Genomic DNA, 27877 nt, shown 5'->3' with positions numbered 1-27877 from the left:
ATACCTTGTTTAGACATCTTTTCTTAAGTTAATGTATTATGTTAAAGTGTCAGTGTATGCAGTAAATAATACAGCTTGTTTGCTTACATGTGCGAGAGACAGCTGTATAATGAAAGTGCTGAATCTCGGGCCTCTCTGGAGGATGGAAAACATGGCTGCTAAATGAGCCTGTGAAATCATAGCATGAGATAAAATCAACAGGTTTTTTTTTTCTCCCCTCTTCCTTAAGAAAATCCCTTTGTGCGTTGTTGGGAGTTTGTTTCTTTTTTCCAACCCCCCATTCAGAGCGGCTGGTCCGGTTCAGGGGAGAACAGTTTTACATTACAACTGTGAAATCCTGGCATGAAGGCGTCCTTTGTGGCACGCCATTATTTTCACACAAATATAGTCCATTGTCACAGTGCTGAAGTTAATTTGATCAACATTGGGGACATTTAACTGTTTTGTTCGCTGAAAAGACTTGTTTCATGCTCATTTTCGGGGCATTGAAAAGCAATGATTGGCAGAAAAATAATGTTGCCGTTAACAATTCAAAGCAATTAGTTTCCCATGGGGAGGCAGTGGGCCGCACTGGCCACCACACAGCGATGCTTTGTCATTTTATGGACGGTCATCAGTCAACTGTCAGAGCGTCTCAAAGAGCCCTCCAATCTAAATGTTTCCCTTTAGGCTTTTCCCAGAACAACAGGCTGAAAGAGCAGAGAAAGGCCGGCTAGTTTCCAGCCAATAGACATGTTGAGCTGCGAGAGGGAGGGGTGGATAATCGCAGGGAGATCCTCCATAAAGCCAGAATTCATTTATTAAAGAGAGTGGTGTGGACGTGTGCATGTATGCATTATGTTAAAGGTAACATCCATAACAATAACATAACATCTAGCAGATAATTCACTACTTTCCGAATGTGCTCATTTCTGGGAACTAAATCAAAAGAAGACACTTTGACATACAGTAGCTATTTACAGATTACATAGTGTGTGTGTGTGTGTGTGTGTGTGTGTGTGTGTGTGTGTGTGTGTGTGTGTGTGTGTGTGTGTGTGTGTGTGTGTGTGTGTGTGTGTGTGTGTGACTTGTGAGTGTGTAGGGTGTCACTGTGACTCCTCACCCTGGGAGGCCTGCCGGAGCAGAGGTTAATCTTCCCCAGTGTCTCTCAGCTCAGAGTGGACCTGTTTATTTCTCACACACACACACACACACAGGGAGAGAGAGAGAGAGAGAGAGTGAGTCAGACTTACCTTTTTATAGATGGACATGGGGGAGGCAGCTTTTGCAGCTTGTCTCTTATCACTCATAATATCAGTTCTTCCTTTATGACTTTGCTGACCTCATAAACAACCAAGACTGACATAAATCCCTGTGATATCCAGACTAGTAGAACTGCCCATAAGATGTTAACACTTTACTGACCATCTAGAATTAGATATACAGTACTGTAAAATCAGAAACACATAGAGAAATATGTATTTGACTACATCTTCCTTATTAAGTTTATTCTCATGATTTGTATTTCTGAGTGTTGCCACAAAATTCTGACTAAAGCTGATAAGAAATTCTCTAAAAAGAATTTCCCACACTATAGATGACAGCCTCATTATAATGTGCATTAGTGCTCTACTGTTCGATATTGGAACACTACCACTACCAATTTTCTTTATGTCTGGTTATTTGTGATCATTTGATAAAACACATTTACATTTTTTAAATTTAATTTTATTTCATATGTTTTTATTTGGACAGAAAAAAACAAAAAGAATACATTTACGGCTTATCAAATGACTAAAAACCAACAAAGGCACAATGAGGGTAGAGCTTTAGGGGCCTCCAGACCTCTGAGGGTCCAGAAGAGTTGCCTGCTCTGCCCTGGCTCTGTCTTTTCTAATGCTTTTTAAATGACAGGTATGCAGGTAGACAAAAATATTTTTCCATATTTCACTTCCTTCTAGTTTATTTCAGACATCTTTATTCCACACAGTAAAGATTCAGCAGACATCTTGTCCACTCTTCATATTATTTCAGCAATTGTCTCCACCTTTACTGCCTTCCCCATCTTGAGCTTATGTGGACAGTGCTTGACTCGACTTATTCTGTAACCTCTACGTGACCGCAGCGACACCCCTGCACCCCCCCCCCCCCTCAGCATCCTCTCTCTCTCTCTCCTGCGTGGTGTTCTCTGTGGGTTGGGGCATTGCAGAGTAGCCAGGGTGCTAACAGGGGGACGTGGGGAAGGCCGTCCCGCAGTGTCAGAGGTCCTGTCAGGGGCCACCCCTGTCCTATTCAGACAGACGTCACCCTGCACATTCTTCACAATGTTAACATTCTCCCAAATTCTCAACATTTACTTACAATGGATGACTGCGCTCAGCCCGGCTATTGTGTGCAAAGTCGAATCTGACCGGCCAACTTATGGTAAGTCATCTTGTCAATATAATCATGACATGGCCCCCGGTTGCACCCTCATAATCCCATATAGACTGTCTATTACGGCTCAGTTTAGCTGTCAATCACGGCGTATAATCTGCAGAGGAGTCAGTGAGGGATTGACGGAGAAAGATTTAAAAGCAGACACATTTTATATGTGCGACTGTGGTGTGTATGTGTGTTTTCTAAGAGAGTGAGATGCTGTCACTGTCCTCTGTGCAGGGACATTTTCAATCTTGGGACCATGCTTCTTCTTTTTGGGACCATGCTTCTTCTTTTTCATCTATGACAGCCAGTTTGAGTGTGTGAGAGAGAGAAGAGGAGAATCAGAAAGAGAGAATGTGCAGTGGTTGCTTTGTGCGGGTGTTTTAAGGAGCCTGGGAGCAGAGTCGGGGGCCATGTTATAAATTAGCGTCTGACCCCTGTCTTTGTGCGGCCCCCTAGGAAGGCCCTGACGAAGGCCCCAGCCCAAACCTCAGTGAGAACGGCCCTTGTGAAGAGGCTCTTTCAGGGGTGTCACTGCGCGATGAATTGGCCAGGAGAAAGCATGTTTATAGACTGTGTAAAGGAGTGCGTCTTTGTGGGAGAATGTCACTGACACTGTTACAGTTTGCCTGAATGAACTGAGATGACGAGGCTAATGGGGGCCCCCGCCGAGGGTGAGGGTCAGCGACTTGGGAGGGGTGTGGAGGGGGAGAGAGAGTCGAGCTCGGGACCCCCCACCCTCAGGGCCCTTTCACGCCCAGTAGCTGTAGCTAATGTTGCAATTCTTCGTTCACCCCCCCCCACAAAAGGCCAAGAAAAAAAGTCAACTTTCACACCAGCGGGTCAGCGTGAGTGCTTTAGGAAATGATCGTGTAAACAGAGTGTTACCTTCTGACCTGTGGCTGATACCTTCGAGCGACAGACAAAACAGGCCGGCTTCGGGTATTAGACATGGCTGTTAGCGGGATAAAGCTACAGGACGTAGAAGAGAAAGACCTCCAGGCTATGGAGAAACACACATACACTCCAACTCCTTCTCTTTCACTTCTCACCATCCCTTTTTTCCTCTTAGAAACTCCTCCACTCACTCCTCTCCTTCCCCATTCATCTTTTAACCCTCTTTTTTTACCTTTGTACACCATTGTCCCATCGGCATTTGGACAGATTACAGACTGAAGTTTGAATTTTTTAGCGGGCTGACTCTTTATATTCTTGACTCGTAGCTGCTGGCATGTGGTAAACTCTACATGAGTTCCCAGGCATATAACAGCCAGCAGTGACGCCTGTGTACAGCCGTTTTTACTGCTCTCCATTCAGGACAACAGGATAAACTGGCCACTAACCCTGTTTGAATAGAGCTGAGTCTCTTAGCACCAGGATGTAAGGTCATTAATGACATCAGTCCCAGTTTGGGTGTATTAATGAGCTACTGCTTACACATGCACACACACACACACACACACACACACACACACACACATAGTCTTTTTAACTATGTGTGTGTGATTACTACCACAGTCTTTTTAAGTATTTAGCTTCTTATCCGTAGTGATGAGCAGTGAGTCAGACTGTAGGAGTTAATGCTTTCGCTCCAGCATCCTCACAATGTAGAATCTTACAGCTACAGAAACCAGTGATCCTTTGGTTTTGAGACCACCAAATACTTTAAAAGTGCCAATTTGAAAACTCAAAACTAATTTTCCTTGTTTTTAAGAAGATACTGGATCTGCTGTCTCTCTTCAGACAGCTGTAAAGGAGTGGTACACTCAAGTAAAGGGGAATCATGTTTTCCAGAAGCAGATGGATCCCAAAATTGAACTAAATTAGTATACACTATTATAGGTTGCATGCTCTTCTTTACACATATATGTACACCTGTAAATATAGAATGGCATTGACACATCATGTGACCTCGGCCGTGATCTATTCAAGATGTTGACTGTAGGTTCTTGTTTTAGTCTGAAGAAGAGCCGGAGGCTCAAAACGTCACTGTTCATATTAAATTATACCTGCACTGACTTTTTTCTGCCTTCCCAGAATTAAGGTGAAACTTTTGTTGACTGTCTGAAATATTTTTTTTTAGCTGCGATGAAGATTTAAGATGTAAATACTTAAAAATAAACTGTACTTGTGCTTCTTTGTAACCTGAAGGGTGTGTGAGGGCTTCAAGGTTACTGAATGTCATCATATCTGCAGGGTGGAGACTATTTCAGTTGAAGTCTACTGTATCAGTAACACCACTGTCAACAGCTGTGCACACTGCCACGATAATGTTTTATGCTATTAACATTAAGCTGTAGGCCATTTTGTGTTGAGAAGACTTAGACATGTCGATTAATTGATGAGTTGATTGGCAGAAAATTGATCACAAAGAACTTTGCTTCTTTCAAGCAGAAATGAGGAAGTTTCACTAATTCCAGATTCCCATATGTGAGGATTTGTTAAGTTTTAGTTTTTTTAAATTATATTTTGGGGTCTTGCTTAAAATAAAACAATTTGACTGTGAAGTTAGGATCTGATAAATTGTAATTTTTTCACTATTTTCAGTTTCTATTTTAAAGACTTAACAGCTGACTGATCAGTCAAGCATATAATTGGCAGATTGGGTTGATAATAGAACTTATCATTTCTTTAAGCCCAAATTGCAAGGACAATTAAGAATGATTGATTGATTAGTAAATGAAGTAACAAATAATAAATAGTGGATTTAATTCTCAAGTAGCCATTTGTCAATTGGTTAATGGTCCAGAACAGTCTTGACATGAGTTACCACGTCAATCACAACCACGCAACATTTTCATTCTTATTTTGAAGATGAAATTCCTGACGATCTTCCCATCTCCACATTGACCCCTCCTGGAAAAAAACCCCCCTTCAGGATAGAAAGACGATCTAGTGTCTGTTTAATATAATGGGATGTCAAAGTTACACAGTCTCTATTTAATATAATAGCCATGTTCCCCGCCTCTTACTCCAGTCCCCTTCGCCTCCCTGCCCTTCACTCTTCCCCCGCCTCACAGAGAGGAAGATAGCATGCTTTACGACGGCCGGCCGAGCCGAGACCCACCACCAAGAAGAGGCTTCTCTCTCTTTACAGCCCCATAAATATATTGTTATCTGGGCCTGGGAAGTCCACAGTGAGATTTATCCGCGCGATTAGTGGAGATAGCGAGCCAAGCATCCTGAATCATTAATTACACAAGAGGCTGCGCTACGTCCACCTTAATTTCCTATCTGTGCTCTGTAGAAGAGCCACTTTTAAGTAGGTGATGAGCCATAGGAGTTAATTATATGTCGCTTAGGTGCGTTTTTTTTTTTTTTTAGGCACTGGGATGCTGGCGCTGTGGCAAGGTTCTGGATATTTGGAAGTGATCCATGACAGGGTGGATCTATACTCTATGAATCCTCTGACACTTAACTCTCCAGTTTTAAAAAGCAATGCATTCAGTGCATTAAAAACATTAGACAGGAGACATTAAAATGTGCTGGATTAAACAACCTATTAGAGGCATCAAAAACGCACAAACAATAGATTCCTTTTGGTCAGAGTCCAAGTGAAGCAGAATCTACAGCAGACTGGGTGGATAGAGAGCCTATGATATACAAGTCTGCTACTGACTCCTGGTCTGAACCTATAAGCCCACCAACAAATCAGCTGGTGGGCTTATCGGTTCAGTTAGTCTTATCTGTCTCTTCACTGAGCAGGATCAACACAGAGAGCATTTACAGGTTGTATATCTTGTTTTCGGTCAGTTCGCTCTCTTTTTGATCACTTCAGCAAAGTGAATTTTCTATCAAATTCACTCACTTTGCCATCAAAGCCGATTATCAAAGGAAATAATCAGGATTTATTAATTGAATTGTGCTGTCAGCTGAGAATTAACAGTTTTCATTGAAGGCATGTTTACTTCATCTCCCAGCACTTTGCCAGCTGGAACAGGTACAGTAAAGGAGTGTCAATTCGGGTGATGGGTCACTGAGATGTTCCTGACCCCTGATACACAGTTTGTCTAAGAATGTGATTTTATTTATTGATTGATTTATTTATTCAGGAATGCAAGTTGTTTAAACACCTTATTAATCCTCATAAAAGGCCTGTTCAGGTTTCACATGACATGTTTGTATCCTGTCCTCTATCTGTTCCATCTTAATGTTTGTAATACTTTGTGTACTATCTGATAATCTATGAATGCTATCAAATTAATTAAAGACCAGAGCACAAAATGTTGCAAAGCTTTGCAAAAAAAAAAAAAAAAATCCCTCCTCTATTAAGATGAAAATCCCCAATTAAAGTGTTCCGACCACCAGGTGGTGCTGTGGTCCTCATCAACAAATGCCCAGAGGTCAGAGGAATCATCAGATGAACTCTTTAACAGCCCTCTAACAACCAATGATTACATTTCTCCAGCTGATGGTTTTCAGAGTTTTTTCTGCTATTATTAACTCATGCTTGTAATTTAATATTATTAGTAATGATGTTTTTTCTGGTACATCAGAGGTCGTGATGCTTGTTTGAAACACTCTCTGACAGGTGGCTGTAATGTTTTGCAGGATCACGGACCAGCGGTATGAGAGGGTGCCATATTTTTTCTTTGGGGACTTTAACTTCAGGCTGGACTCAAAGCAGGTTATTGAGGTGAGTGCTTTTTGTCTCGTACTTGATGAATTGGCGATTGTGGAACTAATTGTGTACATGTGTGCACAGCTGTTTACTGAAATACTCTATACAGATGTAGTTATGTACTATCAAACTTTGTTATTTGTGTTTGTGTTTGTGTGTGTGTGTGTGTGTGTGTGTGTGTGTGTGTGTGTGTGTGTGCGTGTGTGTGTGTGAGAGAGAGTGCAATATAGTAAAAGTGGTTTTAGTAGCCCACTGTCTCTTTAGAGTTATGACTCATTAAATGCTTCACTGTGGCTTGCCCAGCTGTGTTTGCCAACGGAGCCTCCAAGTGCATTGTTATGTTATGGTGCCATTCACTCCCCCCCCCCCCCCTCTCTCTTTCCTCTCTTGCTCCCCTCCTTCTCCTTCTCCTCCCCTCCTTCTCTTGGTGCAAATGAGGCCAGTGAGAGCCAAGGTAGTGCAGTCATTCAGCACTCTCCATGAGGAGATTGTGGATGGGGTGGAGGGTGGAGGGGGTGTAGCGGCATAACAAGTCATAAAGGCCCACCGCAGACAGTGTCGTCCTATGATAACAGAGTGGGAGAGCCACTTGTTGGTCGATCCTCTCCCTCCTCTGCAGCACAATGGCCCTCGAATCAGTGGGTCTGTTCAAGGTGTGGGTATTGTTCATTTCAACCAGAGCTCCATTCATGGGAGAAGGGAAGAGGAGGGGAGGTTTTCTGAATGAAGGTTTTGCTCAAATGACTTAGGAAGGACTTTACCCTGTGTGGCGCACAAGAAGAAAGCTTTTTGTAGTTTTAACATCTGACCACTAGGGGAGCAGTAAATCACCAGAGGGTCAGCTAAGTGGGATAACCGTCACATGTTTTTACTCAGCAATCTATCAGGGGCATTGATTGATTGCCTCAAAGTTTGTGCAGTACATTTGATTTTGATTTTGTAATTGGGTTACATTAACCCAGTGATCATGTGAACATGCGTTGCTAAGGAGATAATAAATCCAAGTACAGAATCCACAACAGCAGATGTGCAAACACTGGGGCCATTCAGAAGTCAACTATTGCAATTAAATGTCACCTGGCGCACATTTAGGTTGCCACAGTGATTTTATATCAATGATGAGGCTGTTTTATATCTTATCAGCATTTCTGCGACAAAAGACACTGTGTTGTACACATTAAGATATATAAAATGTTACTTGGCTTTATAAGAAAAATGTGTTTTCAATGCCTTTACTGGCAGGCAACACGGATGCATCAAGCTAAAAGGAAAGCATCTAATCAAAGAAAGTCAGATGAGATGATTTGGGCACCGTCTGAGGCTATCTGTGTTTATCGTGTGTAGCTAATCTAGATAACTCTCTCCTCATGTTTCTTGTCTTGTCCATGCTGCTCTGTGGTAGGTAAGCACTCATCCTCTCCATGTCTCCACCACTCTGAAATGCTGTTTGAGTGCAGTAGGGGTCATGACCCCTTTTCTAGGGATGTGTTAGGCCTGCATGGGTGTGTGTCCATCTCAGCCCCCTCTCCCCCCCTGCACAGCTTCTTTCTTATGCACCTTGGCCCCCATTCACATACACATTCACATCAAGAGCGAATACACATGCACACAAATACACACACACAAACCAATTTGTTGGGCCAAATAAATCTGATTGATTCGCCCCATTTAAAGGGTTGTGACTGCAATGCAGGGGGGCTTTTTTTACACTCAGGAAGTTAGAGTTGTGGGCTGTTGCATGGAACACACACACAGACTCTCTCTCTCTCTCTCTCTCTCTCTCTCTCTCTCTCTCTCTCTCCCTCTCACACACACACACACACACACACACACTTAGATGCTCTCCCTCCAGCTTAATGAGTGTCCCTCAAACCATTAAATGGGAACAACAGAAAAGGTTGATGATGTCATCTGTGCGAAACGCATCATGCAGCACTGCTACATATAAACCCATCGATCCCAGTGGTCAACCTGTCTGATTTAACACTGACCTGTGTGTTAGCGGCAAGGAGAGGCGTGATGTCACCAATAAACAAATGGTTTGCAACCTCAGTGTGGGATGTAACTCACAGCCGGGCGGCCGTTTTAAGCCCTTTAATGACAATTAATGTCAACAGGACAATTAGTGCACATCCAGTGAAGTGCTTAACTGTAGATGGGCTGGTGGTGAATCGATCGTCCATACTTATCTGAAGATTGATTCAGACACAGAGAGACTGGCTCTCGTTCTCACTGCGAGTCTCATTTCTTTAGTTTCTCACTATTCTCTCTCTTCATTAAATCGATAGGAATTTTGCAAAGGGCCCACGTAGATGAATGGATACGTTCTCTATGTTAAGTGGATGAAATGATCGCAAAATTAAACGACTTGCCTTTTGATTAGTCCAACGCCCCAAGACAACCCTCGAGCACCCATGTGTATCTTTAGGCCCCACTTTGAGAGTCACTGGGTCAGAAAATACTTCAGGACATTTCTCTACAGCTGCACGCTACACCACTTCTCTTCTTCTCTGTCCCTGGTCCATTGTGGGTGACTAGACTGTGGACAACCACTATCCACTTCCCTGTCACCCATCCTGCCTTGTGGGTGGGTGTATGGGACGGGGTATTTTAGGATGTATCCATGTGAGTACAAAAAAAAAAAGGAGGTGGGTTTAGAAGGGGGTGGGTTTGTTATTGTCACTGGGCAAATTCCAGGTGGCAAATTCCTGGCATGCTTGTGCGGCAGGATCAGTAACCAAAGGCCTGCGGCAGCCCCCCTTCTGCCCAGCCCGGGCAACCCCATTAATTGTGTCCGACAGAGGGAATTGGTTTCAATTGACCCCCATTCAGCGGTCCTTTGACTGGCAGACAAAGGACACAGCCACGTGGAGACTAATGCTAGGGCTGAGCAGCCTGGAGGTGGTCCAGTCCCCACCAACCTTCCTCTCCTCTCCCATGGGTCTGATCACGCTTTGGCTTGATCACGCTTTGCATCGGTGCTGATGAAACGGGGAACAGCAAAGGAAAGGGTTTTGATGTCTGGCAAATCAGATACCCCACAGCCTACTTGTTGATGTGCTTCCCGTGAATTTGTTTAATCCTTCATGTTGAAGACACAACCAAGCACCAAAGACCTGACACTACATTTCTGTGGGCTGCCCAAATACCATTGGCGTCCCAAAGGTTACCTGTGTGAGCCTGCACAGGTAAAATCCCACCTGGAATGGATTATGTTGAATTATACCCCTCTCATTTCCAATCCTTGTATATGACATGGGAGACTGAGGATGTTCAACTCATGTGTATTACCAGACATGTTGGTCACAGGGAAACTTTTGATCGATCAGTTCTTGATTATTTAGGACCTGGGTGGTATGCTGTAGTTTCACACACATAATACATAACTGGAAATTGCAAATTAAGCAGGTTGTCGACAGTATGGACAAGCAGGTGTAATAGTTTATTTTCTTTATTTGGTCACTTTATCAAAAAATGGTCTACAGCTCTCTAAGACAAGAAGAATTATGCTTAAGAGGTATAGACGAGGGATTGGGATCCCATCACAAAGTTGAGGGCAAGTGAGCATATTCTGGGATACAAATTGCTGTTAGAATCTATTAACATTATTGATTATAAATATGCATCTAAATGTACATCCCTCCTGAACTCTACTGCTCCAGCGCCTGCTTTTGTAACTGCTACAATTGGAGTCAGCATTTACGAGTTACTGATTAACATTTTTATACACATTAAGTTACCATTTCCTCAAGCTGTAGCCGTTTTTTTCCCCTTGTAAAGACATTTAATAAACTTAATTTCCACAGTTCACATCCTCGTATGAACTTCTGCATGTGTGATGATGGCAGATGTCAGTAGACAGCATTGTTGTGGGTAGAAGTGATCGGAGGAGCGGACAGGAGGACAGTGAATCTACTGGAGCAGTAATGGTCAGGAAATCTGCAGGATCAGAGAGGGAAAAATAATAGTCATGTACAATCTGTATCATGTTTGTACTGTAGTAGCAGTAAGGTTACACTAGTAACCCTTTAGAATAATCCATGCTCACCCTTTCTACTGCAGCTGATTAGTGTCAGTTAGTCATGGATGGAGGTCAGATAACTCTTGTTGACCCACTCACACAAACAACAAACACAGGTTTTCCTTGGCTCCATACTTCAGTCAGTGGGTGGTATAAGGTGTATAACAGTGAGTGTGTGTGTGTGAGTGTGTGTGTCCCTCGAGCTAGTGGCCAGTAGTCATGAATCAGCGTTGTCGATGACAGGCTCAGGGCTCCGTGCCTGGACTCCTAGTATATTTAAAATCCCTCCTAATTAAACTTAATAGAATGTAAATTTAATATCTGCAGAGATTGTGTGCCGCTGGCCAGCCTGCTCCAATTTAAGGATTGATAGAGGCCAGCGGGAAGGTTAATTGCTGACTTGATCTACTGTCCCCGTGACATGGCGTGGGGCTGTTTTAATTGGGCCTGATCTGCTGCTACATAGACAGATTTCATTAGGCTTAGCCCAGCCTCTCACAGACTGGTGAGATTTTTTGATACAGCGCCCCCTGTCTGCGAACGCTGGAAGCGCAGAGGGGCCGGACCAGGCATCAATCTTCCTTCCTTTGTCCTGTGTCCTTTCTCTCGCTTGAGCAGCATGAAATTAAAGGTGGGGCCCTAGACTAGCCCCTCTCCTAATGAATGCTGTAAAATGCTCAGTAATGACAGGGCCGGCATGATAGATCATTTATTTCTCACACAGTGAAGTCACTCAGTGCACACGCCCATGACAGTGGAGGTTTTTGGGCAGACAAATCTCATCATGAATGCCATCATTTTTATATTTATGTACGTACACAAGGCTCTAGATGGATGTGCCTCTGTATTTTTGCACATTATGTTGTTCTATGTGTAGATGCTCAACTCACATTCTGGAAGAAAAACTATTGCCTTGATTCAGTCTGAAGAATCAGCTCTTGATTGACTAATCATCTTGGAGTAGCATGTTTGGCTTCAATTTTAATTAATAATTAGATACTGTAGGTGTTTTTAAAATATCGAAAGGAAACTACAAACCTACAGTTTTTGTGTTGCAACCGACAAGAGTTCATTAGATAGCTGATGGTTATTGTCCTGGCTGCTGAACCTAGTCTGGGTAAATAATTTGCACCAGTAAAGGGTAAATAATTTTCCCTTTTTAGCCCTGACTTTGACTAGCATGTGTGTATCTTGCCAGCTATAAATCAAAAGGCAGCCAGTGTAATTAAGTGTACACTACATTAGTCAGGCTAATTAATTTTGGGGACCATCCATCCATTAACCAGCGGGCCAGCACTGATTGGGCCTCTGTTCTGTGGAACCCCCTGACACCAGGGACTGCATCCTTCCTCGGCTGCCCTCAGTTTTCCCCAGATATACTCATGTATTTACACCCACAGTCACACATGTATACATTTACACACATTTACACACAACGGGCCTCAAGTAGGTAATCAGATTTACACTAAAAAGGAAGCTTATTGCAATAAATTTGACCATTTTTTATGTCACAGTGCTTAAGGGCAATTCTCTTTACTTCTTCACTTAATTCAGTCCTAAATATAAAGTGTCAACAAGCTGAACCTACTAAGAGGAGTGTTGTATTTGACTATTTTATTGCCCGACCTGGGCTAAATTCTATTTGCAAATCCTTTACATGGTTTGTTGGAGCCCACTAAATCAATATACTTCTCTGTCAAAGACAATTGTCCCGATGCAGTAAACTCCACCCATTTACTGCACCATGCAAGTTAAAACAGAGTTATTAGCACCTGCTTTTTGACCCGAGCCTGTTTATAGTCTCATAGGTGAAGCCTGTGATGGAGATGTTTCCTTACAATACAATAAAGGCGTATTATCTGCCTAGAAGAGTCCAATCTATCACAATGAGGGCCCATTATATCAGAGATAACCCATCTGGATATAGAGGGAGACTATTCCCTCTAGACAACAGCGCCTGTTCTCTCTCTCTCTTCTCTCTTCTCTCTGTTTGCTTTTCAGCTGCGCTGAAACACAGAGGAAAAAAGAGTTCAGCTATGAGGGCGTAACTTGAGCGATGCAGCTTTGATGGGAGCGCTGTCCATATAATTAAAACGCTGGCAAATGAAGAACAAGCAGTGGCTTCTGTTGGTCCTGCTCATTAACAACAGGCCGTTTGAGCCCGGCGCCAGCCATGCTATTGCCATTGTGTACTCGGAGGTGGTGGCGGTGGTGGTAGGGGGGGCACTGTGACTGGCAGCTGGGAACACCATGCCAACAGCGGGATGGCGTGATCAACCAAGCCAAGGATGAGCGCAGAGCCTGGCACTAACAGGGGCCTGGGAGGGCACGTTGCTTTGTAGGCCCCTGAGGTTGGCCCCGGTCAGGGATGTAACCTGAGATACCCTTCAATCATTAATTACTGCCGTCTTCCCCAGCTGGAGCCAATTTAGTGATCTCTCTTTTAACTTGCTGCACTACTGGTACACTGTTGCCTCTTCTCTCAGAGTGTCTCATTTAAAGAAGAGAAAGGGGAAGACATTTTTGGATAACTAGTTGCTTGAAAGCAATGGTAGCACTTTGATTTTATTGCAGTATGTAACATTGTAGAAAGAATTGTCAGCTGTTATCAGAGATCATTCAGTCCCTTCTTAGTATTTACTGAGTAGTGAGTTCTGCTGAATAATTGTAAGTAATTAAAAATCCTGCTTTTCCTATTTAGCCACAGCTTGTAGCCATAAACTGCCCCTAAATATACTCATTCTCCTGTTTCTCTTCCACACTTTCCCAAACATATTGACTCACGCATTCTTTCCATCATCAATCTCCTCCTTGACTTTGTCCTGTCATGTTGCCACTTCGCCATTAATAATCCACCACCTTTAAACTGTGTAATATATCCATAAATCACTTATAATCAACTTCCAGCTCAGTTTTACCTGTCTTCTCACAGCTTTATTGATGATTTGTTACTGCTTTTGTTAGTCAAAAATGGACCCAAGCCTTTTGCAAGGAGGAACGGCCACCAGCTAACAGTGATCCTATTATTTAGTCCAGATGAAATGCGGCATAAACTGTGAAGAATCTCTTTGTGCCTGGCACATAGTGTCCAACTTGTATGATGTCAGTCTATTTTTGACTAATACAGTCCTCTGCCTTTGTGAAGCACAGCACAATAATTGTTTTTTTCCTCTCACTGAAGGATGGAGAGTTTGCCAAGATAACACATGTCCTCACCAGGAGTGGTGTACAAACATTCGCAGACACCGTGTCCATTGCTATTTCCAGCATTATAATCATTATAGTTGTTCTAATGCATATGCAAAGCAGCAGCCTCTATAAGTATGGCTGCGCATGGCTGCCCAATCAACAAGTCAGTCACAGTTCCCATTCAAATCAGGCAATGCTTTTATTTAAATTATTCATTAGCATTGCTTCTATAGCCAAATTAAACAGGAGAACAGGGTGATGATATAAAGATCTGCTGTTCTTCAGGAGGTCATAGTAACAGTAGAAGTGATAGGATTATTGAAACAAGGCGGCCTCCAGGTTTCATAGTGTGAATCTTTACTGTCAGCAGCAGAGTGATGTTCCTACAGAATGGCTCATTGTAACACAGCTGTAAACCCACTGTTGGCACCACAGGCTTTTAAACAACTCTGCCCACTGACATTAAAAGTCGCTGGGCTCCATTCACATCCGCGCACAAATATCCCATCATATTTAAGAGGGCCCATTAAGGGCCACATTGAGAATTCATGGGCCTTTCTCTCAGCCCCCCCCCCCCCCCCCCCTCCCTCATGTGATTTATCTGTGACGGCCATATTGCTGGGCCCTTTCAGAAGGAGTGGCTCCTGTTTTTGTCTTAGAGGAGGCCCAAAACAATGCATTTCAGGCCCATTTCTCCGACAGGGCCTCCTCTTTCAGGGGGCCGAGAGAGCCGGGGCTGGCCTAACATCTGTTTGTGTCCAGAGCCAGGCGGGACCGAAGCACAGCGTGCCTCAGTGGCCCCCTTCTCCTCTCCCTGGGGGTCTTTGTTCCCGATTTCATGCTATCAGAGCGGCAGCATGTTTTCCTGCGCAGAGCTGTCAGGGGCATAAAAGGCCCTGAGTGGGGTCACATCAAGAGGGATGGGCATGAAAAATTGGTAAAATGTATCACAAAGCCCACCCACTAGATGGTTGCCTAGCGCCCTGCGGTGGGGTGTCAAGACCCCTCCTCCTCCCCTCGGTACCTTCCTCTTTCCCCTTTCCTCTGCTGAATTACACCTCTCTCTCTCTCTCTCTTTCTCTCTCTCTCTCTCTCTCTCTCTCTCTCACCCCGGTAGACAAGCACATCATTTAGATGAAATGGTGCAAACAAATTAAAGGGTGGTGCTCCAAATGAATCAATGTTCTTTGTGTGCGAGGAGGGTTGTGTGCCTCACTGGGGTCTTCTCCCCAGTACACACTGGAAGGAAGATGGCTGGTCACCTGCCTGCCTGAAAAAGCCGTCAACTGTTGCGTTAATTCAGTTGTTGCCTCAAGGGAAGCAAAAGGCTGCAATATTAGTTCTATAGAAATTCTCATTGGTTTCAATCAGTGTTAATGGAGTGAACCTTAGATTTCTAACATGTGAAAGAATCTCACCCAACCCACCCATGTTCCCCTTCTTTTTTTCTTTTTTTTTTTGTTACAAGGAATTAGACTTTCATTAATTGTCCGATCCTGATCTCTATCGAATTCCAGAGTAATGAACTCAGCAGAGTCTGCGTTCTTATTGGACAGTCACTAATCACTGATCACTGATTGGGTCTTCGATATTCTGTAATTGACTCAACAACGACAGATTACCTCACTGTCCGTTTCCTTTAATTGATTCCTAGCGAGAGCTGCGGTGGAACGGCTAAATGAGACCGCAATGTTTTTAGGTGCTTAGTATGTGTTTATACTCTATCAATAGCACTTCGCTTGGCTATATCTAAATGCGCCTCAGTGATTGCTTCACGGTTAGATGTGAATTTGTTTTCTCATCAACGGGATAAATGTAGTTTTTTTTTTTAAGTCGGGAGTGTTAAAAAGAAAGCATGAATAGCAGTAGCGGCTGCTGGCTACTCCTTCACATCACAAAGCCTCCCTTTCAGAAACATTACAACAACATTCAAATGAATACCACATTAAGATGGCTATTGAGCAATCTGAACATGTATGACCTTATTGAGAGGTTAAGAGAACCTGGTACGTTAAACAGTCTTGCAGACATCTGCCGCGGTTGGTTTCAAAGTGCTGACTAAAAGTGGCAGGGGAGGTATCTCAGATTAAATCTCTCATTAGCTTTTCTTTGTATAGGTGGCAGTAATGTGTCAAGAGCCCGGCCTGAGACAATGTCCTCCTCTTAGTGGGACTAATACGCCTCAGGAGAACCCACCCTCCTTTTACTGCCATTACTTTACACAGAGAAACAGTCACAATGAAGCATCTGGTGGCCTTTTCCTGTGTCGAAGGCTTTTTCCACAGCCATTGTGCCTGCTAGTGTGCATGTGTGTTAGAGAAAGAGACAGAGAGATCAGGAGGCTTAGTACAATTCTGTGACTTCAGTAGTCTTATTGGACATGTTTAAGTTACCGTGTTTCCGTTAGTGTAAAGCTTTATTTAATATGTGTGGATGTCATTTCTAGAATATTGGCTCCCAGCTCGGAGGGTGAGTCCGGGTGGGTGGGTGGGCGAGTGCGTGCTCGTGCATCTCTGTGTGAGTGTGTGTGTGTGTGTGTGTGTGTGTGTGTGTGTAACCCCCCAGTAGTGGGAGGTCGCCGGGGTCAAAGTGATGAATTTTTATAGGCCTGTTCCCTGTGTTTCAGCCCTGTCCCTTTCTCTGCGCGCTGCACTGCCTCTCAAAGACAACCATGCAGGGCAATTTGTCCTGCGGGGCCCTGCAGAATGGGCCAGTAGAGAAGTTAAATACCAGGGGGGAACACACACACACACACACACACAACCACACACACACACAAAACATACACATACATTCACTTTCTCTCTCTCTCTCACACACACACACCCCTCTCCGTCCTGTTGTCCTGAATGATTTGTGGCCTGTCCATTATCCATTCCAAGGGGACAAATGCTTTTGGCCAGTTTGTGAAGGTAAAGCCAGAATGGCAGCCCTCAATGCTCGCCATTGTTTTTAGAGAAGTTTCCCAGATGTTATAATGCACAAGATAAATAGGGCACATTATCACTACCTCGCACGCCCTCTTACCTCTCTGCTCGTTTTTTTGGCGAGGGCGTGGCAGGTTAGGAGACCTCCTACAACGCAACACACTGCCATCAAGACCTCATCGTCAGCTCTCTCTCCTCAATGGGTTCATGGGAAGGGTTGAAAGTTTGTGTGTGTGTTACTTGCTGTTTAGGGGGTGACACAGGCCAGGTTTTACTAGGGTCAACTGCTGACCAGTGGGTCACACTTAGGCTAACTTGGCGGGTGGTTTCGTATCTACTCTCACCTATCCTCCACATTGAATCATCCTCCTGTTCTGTTTGTCAATGATTAATCCAGCGTGTTTGGAAGCATTAAATTAGCCGGCCACGGGGAGAGAGAGAGGAGTGGAAAACTCTGGCTTGTGTCCAGTCAGATCGGGTGGGAAGGGGTCACAGCTGATTTACTGGCTTTCCTGTGTAATCGCTGGCAGGGAAGCAAGCAGGCCAAATTTGTTGTTGCCTACTTTAGATGCCCCCTTCTACCCCACTCGGGCAGATGTCGCCATCACGCATGTGGGATGAGCGTGATGAACGGCGTGGCGATGGGGAAGAAAAGTGATCGGAGTGTTAAGCAATTCACGTTGAACCTGCCAGCCCCGCTTGGCACACCTTAACTCAGCTGGCAGCCTCACTTTGCGTGGCAGCGAGAAAATAATGGCGCATTCTGACAATGCCACTGCCCCTGCTGACACAAAGGGGAGCCCCTGTCCCCTGCCTCTGGTAATGAAGAATGAATAGTTAGCTCATTGTCCACTCATCCTCTGTCTCTCTCTCTCTCTCTCTCTCTCTCTCTCTCTCTCTCTCTCTCTCTCTCTCTCTCTCTCTCTCTCTCTCTCTCTCTCTCTCTCTCTCTCTCTCTCTCTCTCTCTCTCTCTCTCTCTCTCTGCACACAGTCTCATACAGTGCTCTCCTCACCTAATTGAGGTTTAATCACTGAGTTCTAAAAGCACTCAATGGATTATTATATGGGCCGGAATGACAGTTTAATGAATAGCGTTAAATCATTGAATGAAAAAAGTTCAAATCAATTGTACATTGGCTGTTATGTCACAAATTTCTGCTACTAAAGGTCTATTAACAAGACTAACATTTCAACATGACTGCATCTTCATTAAAGTCAAGATGAACTAAATTAGCATAAAGAAAATAGTGATAAAGTTAACATGGAATACCGTAGGTGTACATTTGGCATTAGATCGTAACTCATACAGGCCGGAGCTGCCACGACCAATGTCCAAGCACTACAATACACTGTAATAAAACAATACAAACACATCTTAAATCAAGTGCAGAAGTACACTAGTCATTTTGTCCCTCTAAAGTTTGTGCCTGATTCAACTGCACATTGCTGGAAAATCTACATAGAACTCCTTTTTATCTATTAACTGCACTTAGAGTCAGGTTAAAAAAATGCAGATTTAGATGCCGGACCTGCATCTCCTAGAATCAAGGGCAAAGGTTTTAGCATTTTAATGTAATGTCTTTGCAGTGCAAGACCAATTTTTTCACATCATCTTCAGAGAGGTAGTCTGCTACTTTTGCATTGTCAGAAAAGTCATGGTGGTTATGTGGGGTGGGTTTCTTAGTGTTTAAGTTGGGCACAGTGGATTGCCTCCATCTGTTGGCAGGACTGGAGACAGAAGGCTTGGTTGTGTGTGTGTGTGTGTGTGTGTGTGTGTGTCTTTGGTCTTTGAAGTGGCACAGATTGCTTTAACCTCTCTTCTAAGGAGAGCAGCTGGAATAGAGAGCTCCTTTAAACAGCCGCTTCCTCCTTCGACAGTCATGAGATTATCCTCCATTGATACACAAAGCCAGCGCCTTCCTCGGCAACCTTCTCGTCCCAGCCCCCCCCCCCCCCCCCCTCCGCCTCCACCCATCCACCCCCCCGGCCTCTGGCCCTGTACAAACACTCAGCGTTGACCTGTGACCCATAATGCAGAGATGTAATGCCAAGTCACTTTTCCAGGATCCGTTAAAGAGCCCAGAGGAGTGAAGACATCCTGACCGTCTCCTGGACTGGACTATAGCCGCTTTTCATGACAGCTGTCCGTTAATGTTTTCCCATTGCCCCGTCTTCCTCTCTCCCTCCCTCAGACTAATTGGCATGTATCAAATAAGGAGGCAATTGCAGTCAAATGAATTATGGTAATATCATTTAGGGTGGTCAGCGAGAGCGTGTCTCCGTGTAATGTGCTTAAGGAGGCAGGAGCTTTGAAGGCTCGCATGAAGAAGAGATTTGTTCAGAGATTTCTGCACAAGCACCTGGATTCTGCTGGCACTGAGAAAGGGAGACATCACCGCATTGATATGGCCTTAAGTGACAGCATGGGGTTCTCATTTTCCCCCTCATCTCAGTGTTTGGGTGGGCAGATCTTATGACAGTGGCAAGCGGGGATGAGCGAGGGCCAAGGATGGAACGGGGGATGTTTTTCACCGAGGAGGACATCAGGAGAGCCGTGATCAATCGGTGTAATCAGCCAACACCAACCGCTCTGACACGCCGATTGGTCAGTCAATAAACTTATGAGTGGATCAATCAGTCACATCGCAGCATTCACCGCATGCAAAGGTCCAGCTGAGGATAAATACAGTAAAATGACCTGCTAAAGTCTTTTAATTAGTTTTGAAATAAAAAACGAATAAAAATATACTCTGCTTAAATAAATCAAGTGATTCCTCGCTCTCGCAAAACGGCCAAATGTAAAAATCATCAGCATTTGGAATCATTACATTAATTTCCCTTAAGCTAAAATGCTTTAATTCACCCAGGAATGTAAAATGTCATCATTCATGGAAAAACCCATTTTCCTGCAAGTTAAAGGCAGCATTAGCTAATTGTCTTTTTTTTCCCTTACTGAGCTGACATTTGGCACAAGGTGTAGCTAACATGAATACAAAACCTGCAGATCAATTATCTCACTGGGAAAGACATTATCCCTCTAAGAAGAAGGAACCTATATGTATTCTCCTGTCCTTTCATATTCAGGCTCATTTGCATCTGCTCAGTAAATGTACCACTGCCAATATGTTGAAGACTTATTCCTGTTTCCGTGATGATCGTTCACTCTTTGATGCGAGCCTCGCTTTTTACTGGATTATCACAATCATTTGAAAATGAATGGAGGGGCTATTTTGGCGCTTTAAATATTGATGCTTTTTTTTTTTTTTTTTTGGTGCCAGTAAGCAATGTGTGTGCTTCTGGCTTCAGTGGTATCTGTGAAGTGGCCAGGGATTTCTGCTCCACTGATTTTTGGATTTGCAAAAGCGGGCGACAGAAGGGGCTCGCTTGGAAGAATTACAAGACCCCCGATGCTTGTAGAATCCAAAACCACTAAAGTCCATTTTACAAACACATTTTTAATATGTCCAAACTCACAACCTTCACTAGACTTTCTAGAGTCTTATAGATTTTGCTGTTAATGTCTGAAATGCACTGGACTTTTTGAGCAGAAATTATACCGAGTTCACATAATGTGCGTTGGACTCTAATCAAAGATGGTAAAAAAAAAGTACTTTCTGTGGTTGTCTTTGCTAGCTGTGGCTACAATGACTTTTTGACAGGGAAAGTATCTCTTGCCCTTCTCACTAGCTCCTTCTTTGGCCTATTCATTGCACAAAGCTGCTTAAGCGCACTTAAGCGCATTAGCATTTGGCTGCCAGGGGACCATATTGACCCTGCATTTGGATGGCCTAAATGAGTGAAAGATGGAGCGATTTGTTAGGGCTTTAGAAAGTTGCTTTTGGGGAAAGGGAGGGGGATGTGGGTGAGCATGAAGAAATGGATTTGAGGCAGTTGGGGGGGAGAAGTTGTTCCACTTTCTCTCAAGGCGCAGTGTTTGTTCTAATCTGGTGCGCCGTTTCTTCGTGGCCGGAGCAGGACTGATTTGTGACATTTCAGTCTAAAGGGCCTTTTTCTGCTCGCTATATTGGCTTGACCCGATTATCTAATCTGTGCTTTGAATTTCAATCAGGTCACCCAGTCCCTGCCGTGTGGTATGGGAACCACTGGCTGAGGGATTACCTCATTCAACTGTCTTCAAACACAGATGGTCGAATGTTTAACTAATTGTTAAAAGAGTCCACAAAGGGGAATTTAACCATGCACACAGTCCATGGGGTCAGTACATAGACCCAGATAAAGAGAAGGGACAGTGAGCTGGTAGTTTGGGGGACGGTTCTTTAAAAATCATTCAGATGAATCACAAGATTGTGTGTGTGTGTATGATGTGTGAGTGACAGCCACAGGTATCCATTCTAATCACCTGTTTCTTTTTTTTTATGATCCCACAAAGTACATTTATTTGTACCATTTACCTTTACCTTCCTCTTTGTGTCTTTGTGATCATTTATTCTCTCCCCCTCTCTCCTCTAGAGTCTCTGCTCCACTGCCACCATGCAGACAGTCAGAACTGCCGACACCAATGAAGTTGACAAGCTAATATTCCGAGAAAGTGATAATGACCGAAAGGTAAACTGCCTGCAAAAATATTGACTTGTCATAACTGTATTAAAATAATCATAGATTTGAAAAGGAATTTCAATAATATTGTCATCATAATGCTGTGGGTTTGTATGTGGTACAGTGTGTTACCTACAGTAGATAGTGGTCAGCTATCTACTTCAGAGGAGCAGACAGGAGTAGCGGCATGGAAGCTAAGCAGCAGCATACATATTTTAGCCATCTAAAAAAAAAGCCCACCTAAAGTGTACACTACATTTAGAAAATGTAACTGCTTTACCTTACTGTCAGACAGCCCTTTGCTTTGGCTCTACACACTAGACACTGCTGGCTCCATTCACAGCAGTACATTAGCTTCTGTGCCAGTATTTCTGCTCGCTTCTCCAAACTGGAACAGGTTGACAGGAATACACTGACTATGGATAAGGAGCTCATACAAACTGTACTTATGGCTGGTCACACCAGAAATTGACATAGTGAAATATATCCATTTTGGGAACATGCTAGCCCTAGCTCATAGCAGCATTTGACAGGCTGGAGAGGAGGGAAAAAAAGCTCTTCAAGCTAGCTAGCTAGCTTGCCAACTGTTAGCAAGCTCGTTAGCTTGGATATTAACGGGACAATGAGTTCACGCTTTTAGACAGAAATTTGTCAACTGTTAAATTGACTTAAGTCTAATAACTTTTATAACAAAGTCTCTTTTATGGAAAAGTTGATTATTTAATAGAATAGGGTTAAACAAAACTGCATGATGCTTGACAGCTAAAAAGCTACATAACTTCCTCCATTTTGGACTCTGTTCCCTAAAAGGTCAGGACTCTCAAGGTGGTTGCTATTGGTCAACTGCACAAATTTGTGTGTCAAAGTTAATCAAATTTGAACTAGTAAAATATTTTAAGGGACTCTTACTATGCTCCTCTTTGCAAACCTATTAATTGCAGCTAATAAACTGAAAATGAACAATTTAGCTGTGAAATGTTACTGTTAAAATGCTAGTGTGACTAAGCCTTAATGGATATATGAATCAAAAATGGAAATATGAATATAATTCCTTCAAATATTGATTATTCACAAGCTTTTCATTTTTCATAAACCTCTTAATTTTATTATAGATAGTTTTTACATTCAACATAATGTGGTGTGATGCCTGAATGAAACACAGTACTGCTGACCACTGCAGCACACTGCTGTTCATTAGCACTATAATTACTAAGCACACTTCACTGTAATATTGGTATTAATCAGAGCCCTGGTCTTCTCTCTTGCTGCTGGTTTAGGTTGTTCTTCAACTTGAAAAGAAGCTTTTTAATTATGTCAACCAGGACGTTTTCCGGGAAAACAATGGGACCTCAGTAAGTCACCTCCTTGGCTTCCTAACCCTTTATATATTCATCCACTCTCCATCATCTCTCCTCTTCAAGTTATTCATTACAAATTTAATTTATTTTATTGACTTTATAGACTTTCTTTTTCCACTGTGTAGTATCAACGGCTGCCATTTAACTACATTTCAAATTGATTATCTGTGAATTGGACAGAGCACAAAAATGAAAGTCAAAAGATTCTCTGCAGCCACAAAATTTGATTTGAGGTCTTTTCATACTTGGATAATGGGCATAGAAAGAGCAGTGTAAAGGAAAAACAAGCACATGTACTAAAATATCATTAATGCAGCTGCTGACCTGAGATGTGCAGATGCATTGACTGATGCTCTTACATCACACAACACACACACACACACTGTCTTTGTCCTCAGCGAGAGGCCAAATGTCTTTGGAATAACTTTTAAATGAGATTGAGTGTAGATGAGGTGAACGAAGAAAACACCCCATACACACTTCAACTTTTATACGACTACAGATTGTGTTAACTAGTGCAAAGTTGGACCTTGTTAAAAGTCCTGGGAAGGATACACACACACACACGCACACAAACCTACACACACTACACACAGGAATCATAATCTATTTGCCCTGTTGGCTACATAATGTAACGGCTGCATGATGATTCAATAATATCAGTTATTGACTTTCATTGGAATCGTATCATCATCACTTAACATTTGTTTATTGACTACAAGGAAATTGTAGAATTGTTTTTAAAGGTTTTGTCTGATGTCACTTTTAACAATGAAACACACTTAATGACTTTAGGATTGTGATGTTTTGCCTGCATTAACTATGTCACTAAATACAAATTATATGCAGGTGTTAAGGTCCTGAAAAGCATTGAATTTAGTTTCCTAAAAAAAGATATTTAAAAAGGCTTGCATTTTGTTTATAAAAGTTATCCATATGTCTCTTGCCAGTAATGGCTAGTAATGTTGGATATAAAATGCTTTAAGAGACATCAGACATCTATAAACTATGAGGGGGAGTGGTGTGACTGTGGATTGTGCTGCAGGAAGCTGTTTAAGCCTTATTTTGTGGATTTTCAGTCAGCACCATCAGGGATATAGCAAACACAATCACCTCTGCTAGTTAGAAACTCATCATTCAAAGTGGACAAGTGTCATTTTAAACAAAAATGTAAATTAATTTAAACATTTCAATTGGTTAATCTATCCATCCAGCCAATAAGAAATATATTTTCCTCATCGGAACTTTACTTGGATGTTCAACTTTCACTTATAGTTTGACACTAGAAAGCTCACTTTAAATTGTGAGTACAAGCAAAATTTGGACATCACAACTTGCCTGGATGCCAATTGTGATCCATTACGTAACTTACACAAATGTGATGAGGAGACTTCTAGTGCACATACAATGTGAATGGACTTTTCAGTGATATAAGAGCTGTTTCTCATCCACTAGTTAAACCTGTCTCGAACATTTACATATTCATAGATTGTGTAGTTGTTTATAGGCTTTCTTAAGAACCTTTTTTTTGGACATACCAAGTTATCATTCAAAGTAGAGTATTATAAGATATTATAATACTCTTAAAAGAGATACAATTTGACCCACCAATTGGAGATCTGGTTATTTTTGAAGGACAATAATCAACTAACACATGTCCTTTCCCCCAAAGTAAAGCATATAAAGAATATACTAGTGATAAAGTTAATAAAAAAGGCAGTTAATGATGTGCTTGAGCTTTTTAACTAATGATGGGATTTGGTAGTGACAGATGCTGGCAGAATTGACCTTACACATCGTATTGTAAAACATCAGTGAATGTGTTTGAGTCAAAAAGTGTAGGGATCCTGACTGTGTAACAGTAGCTTTAGGTTGCTGAGACACCATATACCCTCCACCCCCCCCCCCCCTCCCTTCCTCCCTCTCCTCCTCCTCCTCCTCCTCCTCACCAAGCCAGACAAGATGGACGACATAATGGGGGCATCAGAGATAATCTGATGGTCATGGTCTAGTTAAACACACCATGTTATGATCCTTATAAAACAAACTACCTTTCCAAAAGGATAAATGTCCCTCCTCACACTCCTCCACTGGGGAAGGGGAAAGAAAAAAAAAATCCATTGCATCCTTCATCAACTGCAAGACTTGTACCGGCTTGACAGAAATTTAATTCGAGGCAGCTCTTGAAAATAATTATTGTATTTTGAGAGGAGTAATCATTGGCCGGGACATGATTGAATGTGTCCATGCCTATTGACTTTTGCTATGATTAATAGGTTTGTTTAGTCGATATTCCCATCGAAATTGTATAATTAATTATCCCCAGTGCTGTCACGGCGGTACGATGGAGAGCCCTGATGAGTATTTGGGAAGATTAAATTTTCCGGGTGCTCGTGGCGTCAAGGGGCACCGCGGGGCCTTGCTCCGGTGGAGGGATGGGAGGACCGTGGTGTGTGTGTGTGTGTGCGTGTGTGCACGTATGCATACTGTTCATGTTTGTGCCACGCATTTGTAGACACAGTTTTCTTCCTATCCCGAAGCCAGCACACACACGCACACAGACGCACACACACACACACACCCGCGGGGGCCGTCCCCCTCCTTCCATGCCCATTGATTTTGTTTCAGTATCTCTTTATTGTAACTTTATCAGTGTGGTGTCGGCAGATGGGGGACCGGGAGAGGAGGGTGTGTTTGTGTACTAGCTGTAGTAAGTGATGAACCTTTCTGTCTGGCCTGCCTCTCCTTGTCATGCTGGCAGCGTCGCCCTCGGCATTACTCAAAAGCCCCGAGACGCTTTAAACATGAGCGGGACATTAAAAAAAGAAAAAGAAAAAAAAACCCTCTCCAGTCCAAAGTTCTTTCATATTTTCCCTGTCGGAGCTCTTAAGTGCTAATACAGAAGCCCAGCTAAATGAAATCTGACCTTATAGGATTTGTATAAACTGATGCTGCATTGGGTCTCCGGCTGTCTCTTAATGTCGCTGGCCTTTTATTCTGAAGAGTTGGGGAAAGTATCGATTGCTTACTTAGCTTTATAAGAACAGATAGCATACATACGCAGTAGGTCTGATGTCTATATATGGATAAAAGATGCAGTTTTTATATTGCTTTGTAATTCCGGGTGCAAAAAAGTCCCTCATTGTTTTGAAATCTGTGTCCTTTTTCTGACATTTTCTCATCATTGAATCAGAAATGATCTAATTTCATCCCTCTCTACATAATTTAATAGACATAAAAAATGAGAGTTCAGAGGTTCAGAGCAGTGTAGCGTTGAGTTTTGTTTGCGTTGCCCCCCACCCCCCTCTCTGTACCAATCGGCCACCCCCCACCTGCCCCACCCGCATCAGTGACAGTTTATCGCTTTTCCACACGAAATAATGAAGATCCCATAAAAAGAAGGAAAAATATGGCTGCTGCAATGAAAGCCAAGTGTGAGGTGTAAAAATCAAATTAAATGACCTTTCACCCCAACATTTATTGATGGGTTTTAATGGCAGCAGGTGTTGTCACAGGGGATATTTGACAACAAGTAAATCAAAGCACAATTACAGGTGGTGGACGGTCGGGGGGCCGAAGACCTCGTATTCCCTCCTTTTTTTTTTACCCCTCCTCAACTTCCTGCGTCTTAACTATCACCGCCACTCTGATTTAGGAGAGCGCTGCTCATCCAAGCAAAGTCAGAAATTTGAGCCCATGACAGGGTAGTTTTTACCCAGACACTCCTTCATCTTTTTTTTTTTTTTTTAACCTACTGCGATATTGCCGGAGCCGCATCATCTCGCGCCACCTCCTCCACAACTCCCAAGGTCATTTCTGGTTGACAAAGTACTCCTGGCTTTATAATGTCAGGAGGCCTTGAACCAATATAAGCAGGTTTTTTTTTTTTTTTTTTTTTAAACCACTGACCCAGCAGCAGAGCATTATGCTTAATTGACCCAGGATGAAATGTAGTGTGAAATTTCTGGCTGCAGGGTTTTCCATCCACCTGAATGAATTACTCAACATTCACTTAACACACAGTAGATACACACAGCCATATGTTGCTAATCCCCTGCTGTTTCAACTGCGTCACACGCTTATAATCTGAAGGAGCTTTACCTTAAACCAGGAGTGTCAGACAAGGCCAGAACCGGCCCACCAAGGGTTCCAATCAGGCCCACTGGATAACTTTCCAATGTTTCTGTTGCTTCAGAGGTTTTTTCACCCTGATATACCATCCCATATACTAAACACTGTGCAAAATGTTGTCAATCAGCAGCGTGCAAATAATCGATAAACAACTGAGACATAATATTGTAGAAATTGCTCAGACTGTTCATCTGTTTTGTAAATAAATGGTTTAAGTTGTATTACATATATTGTATATTAATTACCACATAAGATCAAATCGGGCTGAATGTGTGACTCTTGAACTAAAATTATTTTGACCCCCCTGCCTTAAACATTCACACATGTGAGTATATAGATACATGTGTACATCCAGTATATAGTGTTAACAAAATTTTTAAATATTCAAATGAGGTTTCACTATTATACTAGTGTAATAGATTACTTAATATCTTCTTGCATGCATTTTTACTCTCCACCATTTCTGTTTTCCTATTTTCTATGTCGATCGCACACACACACACACACACACACACACACACACACACACACACACACACATGCACAATAATATAATAATATATTAATGGCAAATATTAGTTTACTACAGTTACATTGAAATTGGTATATGTGGTGACCGAAATACCAAAGATATGTTAGTGGTTATTCACACCACAGAGTACTGACAAGTTT

The 27877-nt window shown here is 42.7% G+C and overlaps 1 protein-coding gene across 1 annotated transcript in view; it reads left to right on the top strand.

The window, feature by feature from the left end:
- LOC128373359 (inositol polyphosphate-5-phosphatase A) overlaps window positions 1-27877 on the top strand; it is a 142828-nt gene that overhangs the window by 97282 nt on the left and 17669 nt on the right. Inside the window, exons 9-11 of the mRNA XM_053333656.1 lie at window positions 6952-7036; window positions 21630-21725; window positions 22994-23068. Of these exons, the coding sequence (XP_053189631.1) occupies window positions 6952-7036; window positions 21630-21725; window positions 22994-23068 (256 nt within the window). The remainder of the gene's footprint in view (window positions 1-6951; window positions 7037-21629; window positions 21726-22993; window positions 23069-27877) is intronic.

The sequence above is a fragment of the Scomber japonicus genome, chromosome 14 (genome assembly GCF_027409825.1).
Source record: "Scomber japonicus isolate fScoJap1 chromosome 14, fScoJap1.pri, whole genome shotgun sequence".
Lineage (NCBI taxonomy): Eukaryota > Metazoa > Chordata > Actinopteri > Scombriformes > Scombridae > Scomber > Scomber japonicus.
Note: the sequence above shows the minus strand (reverse complement) of the source record. Positions and strands in the feature narration are given on the sequence as shown.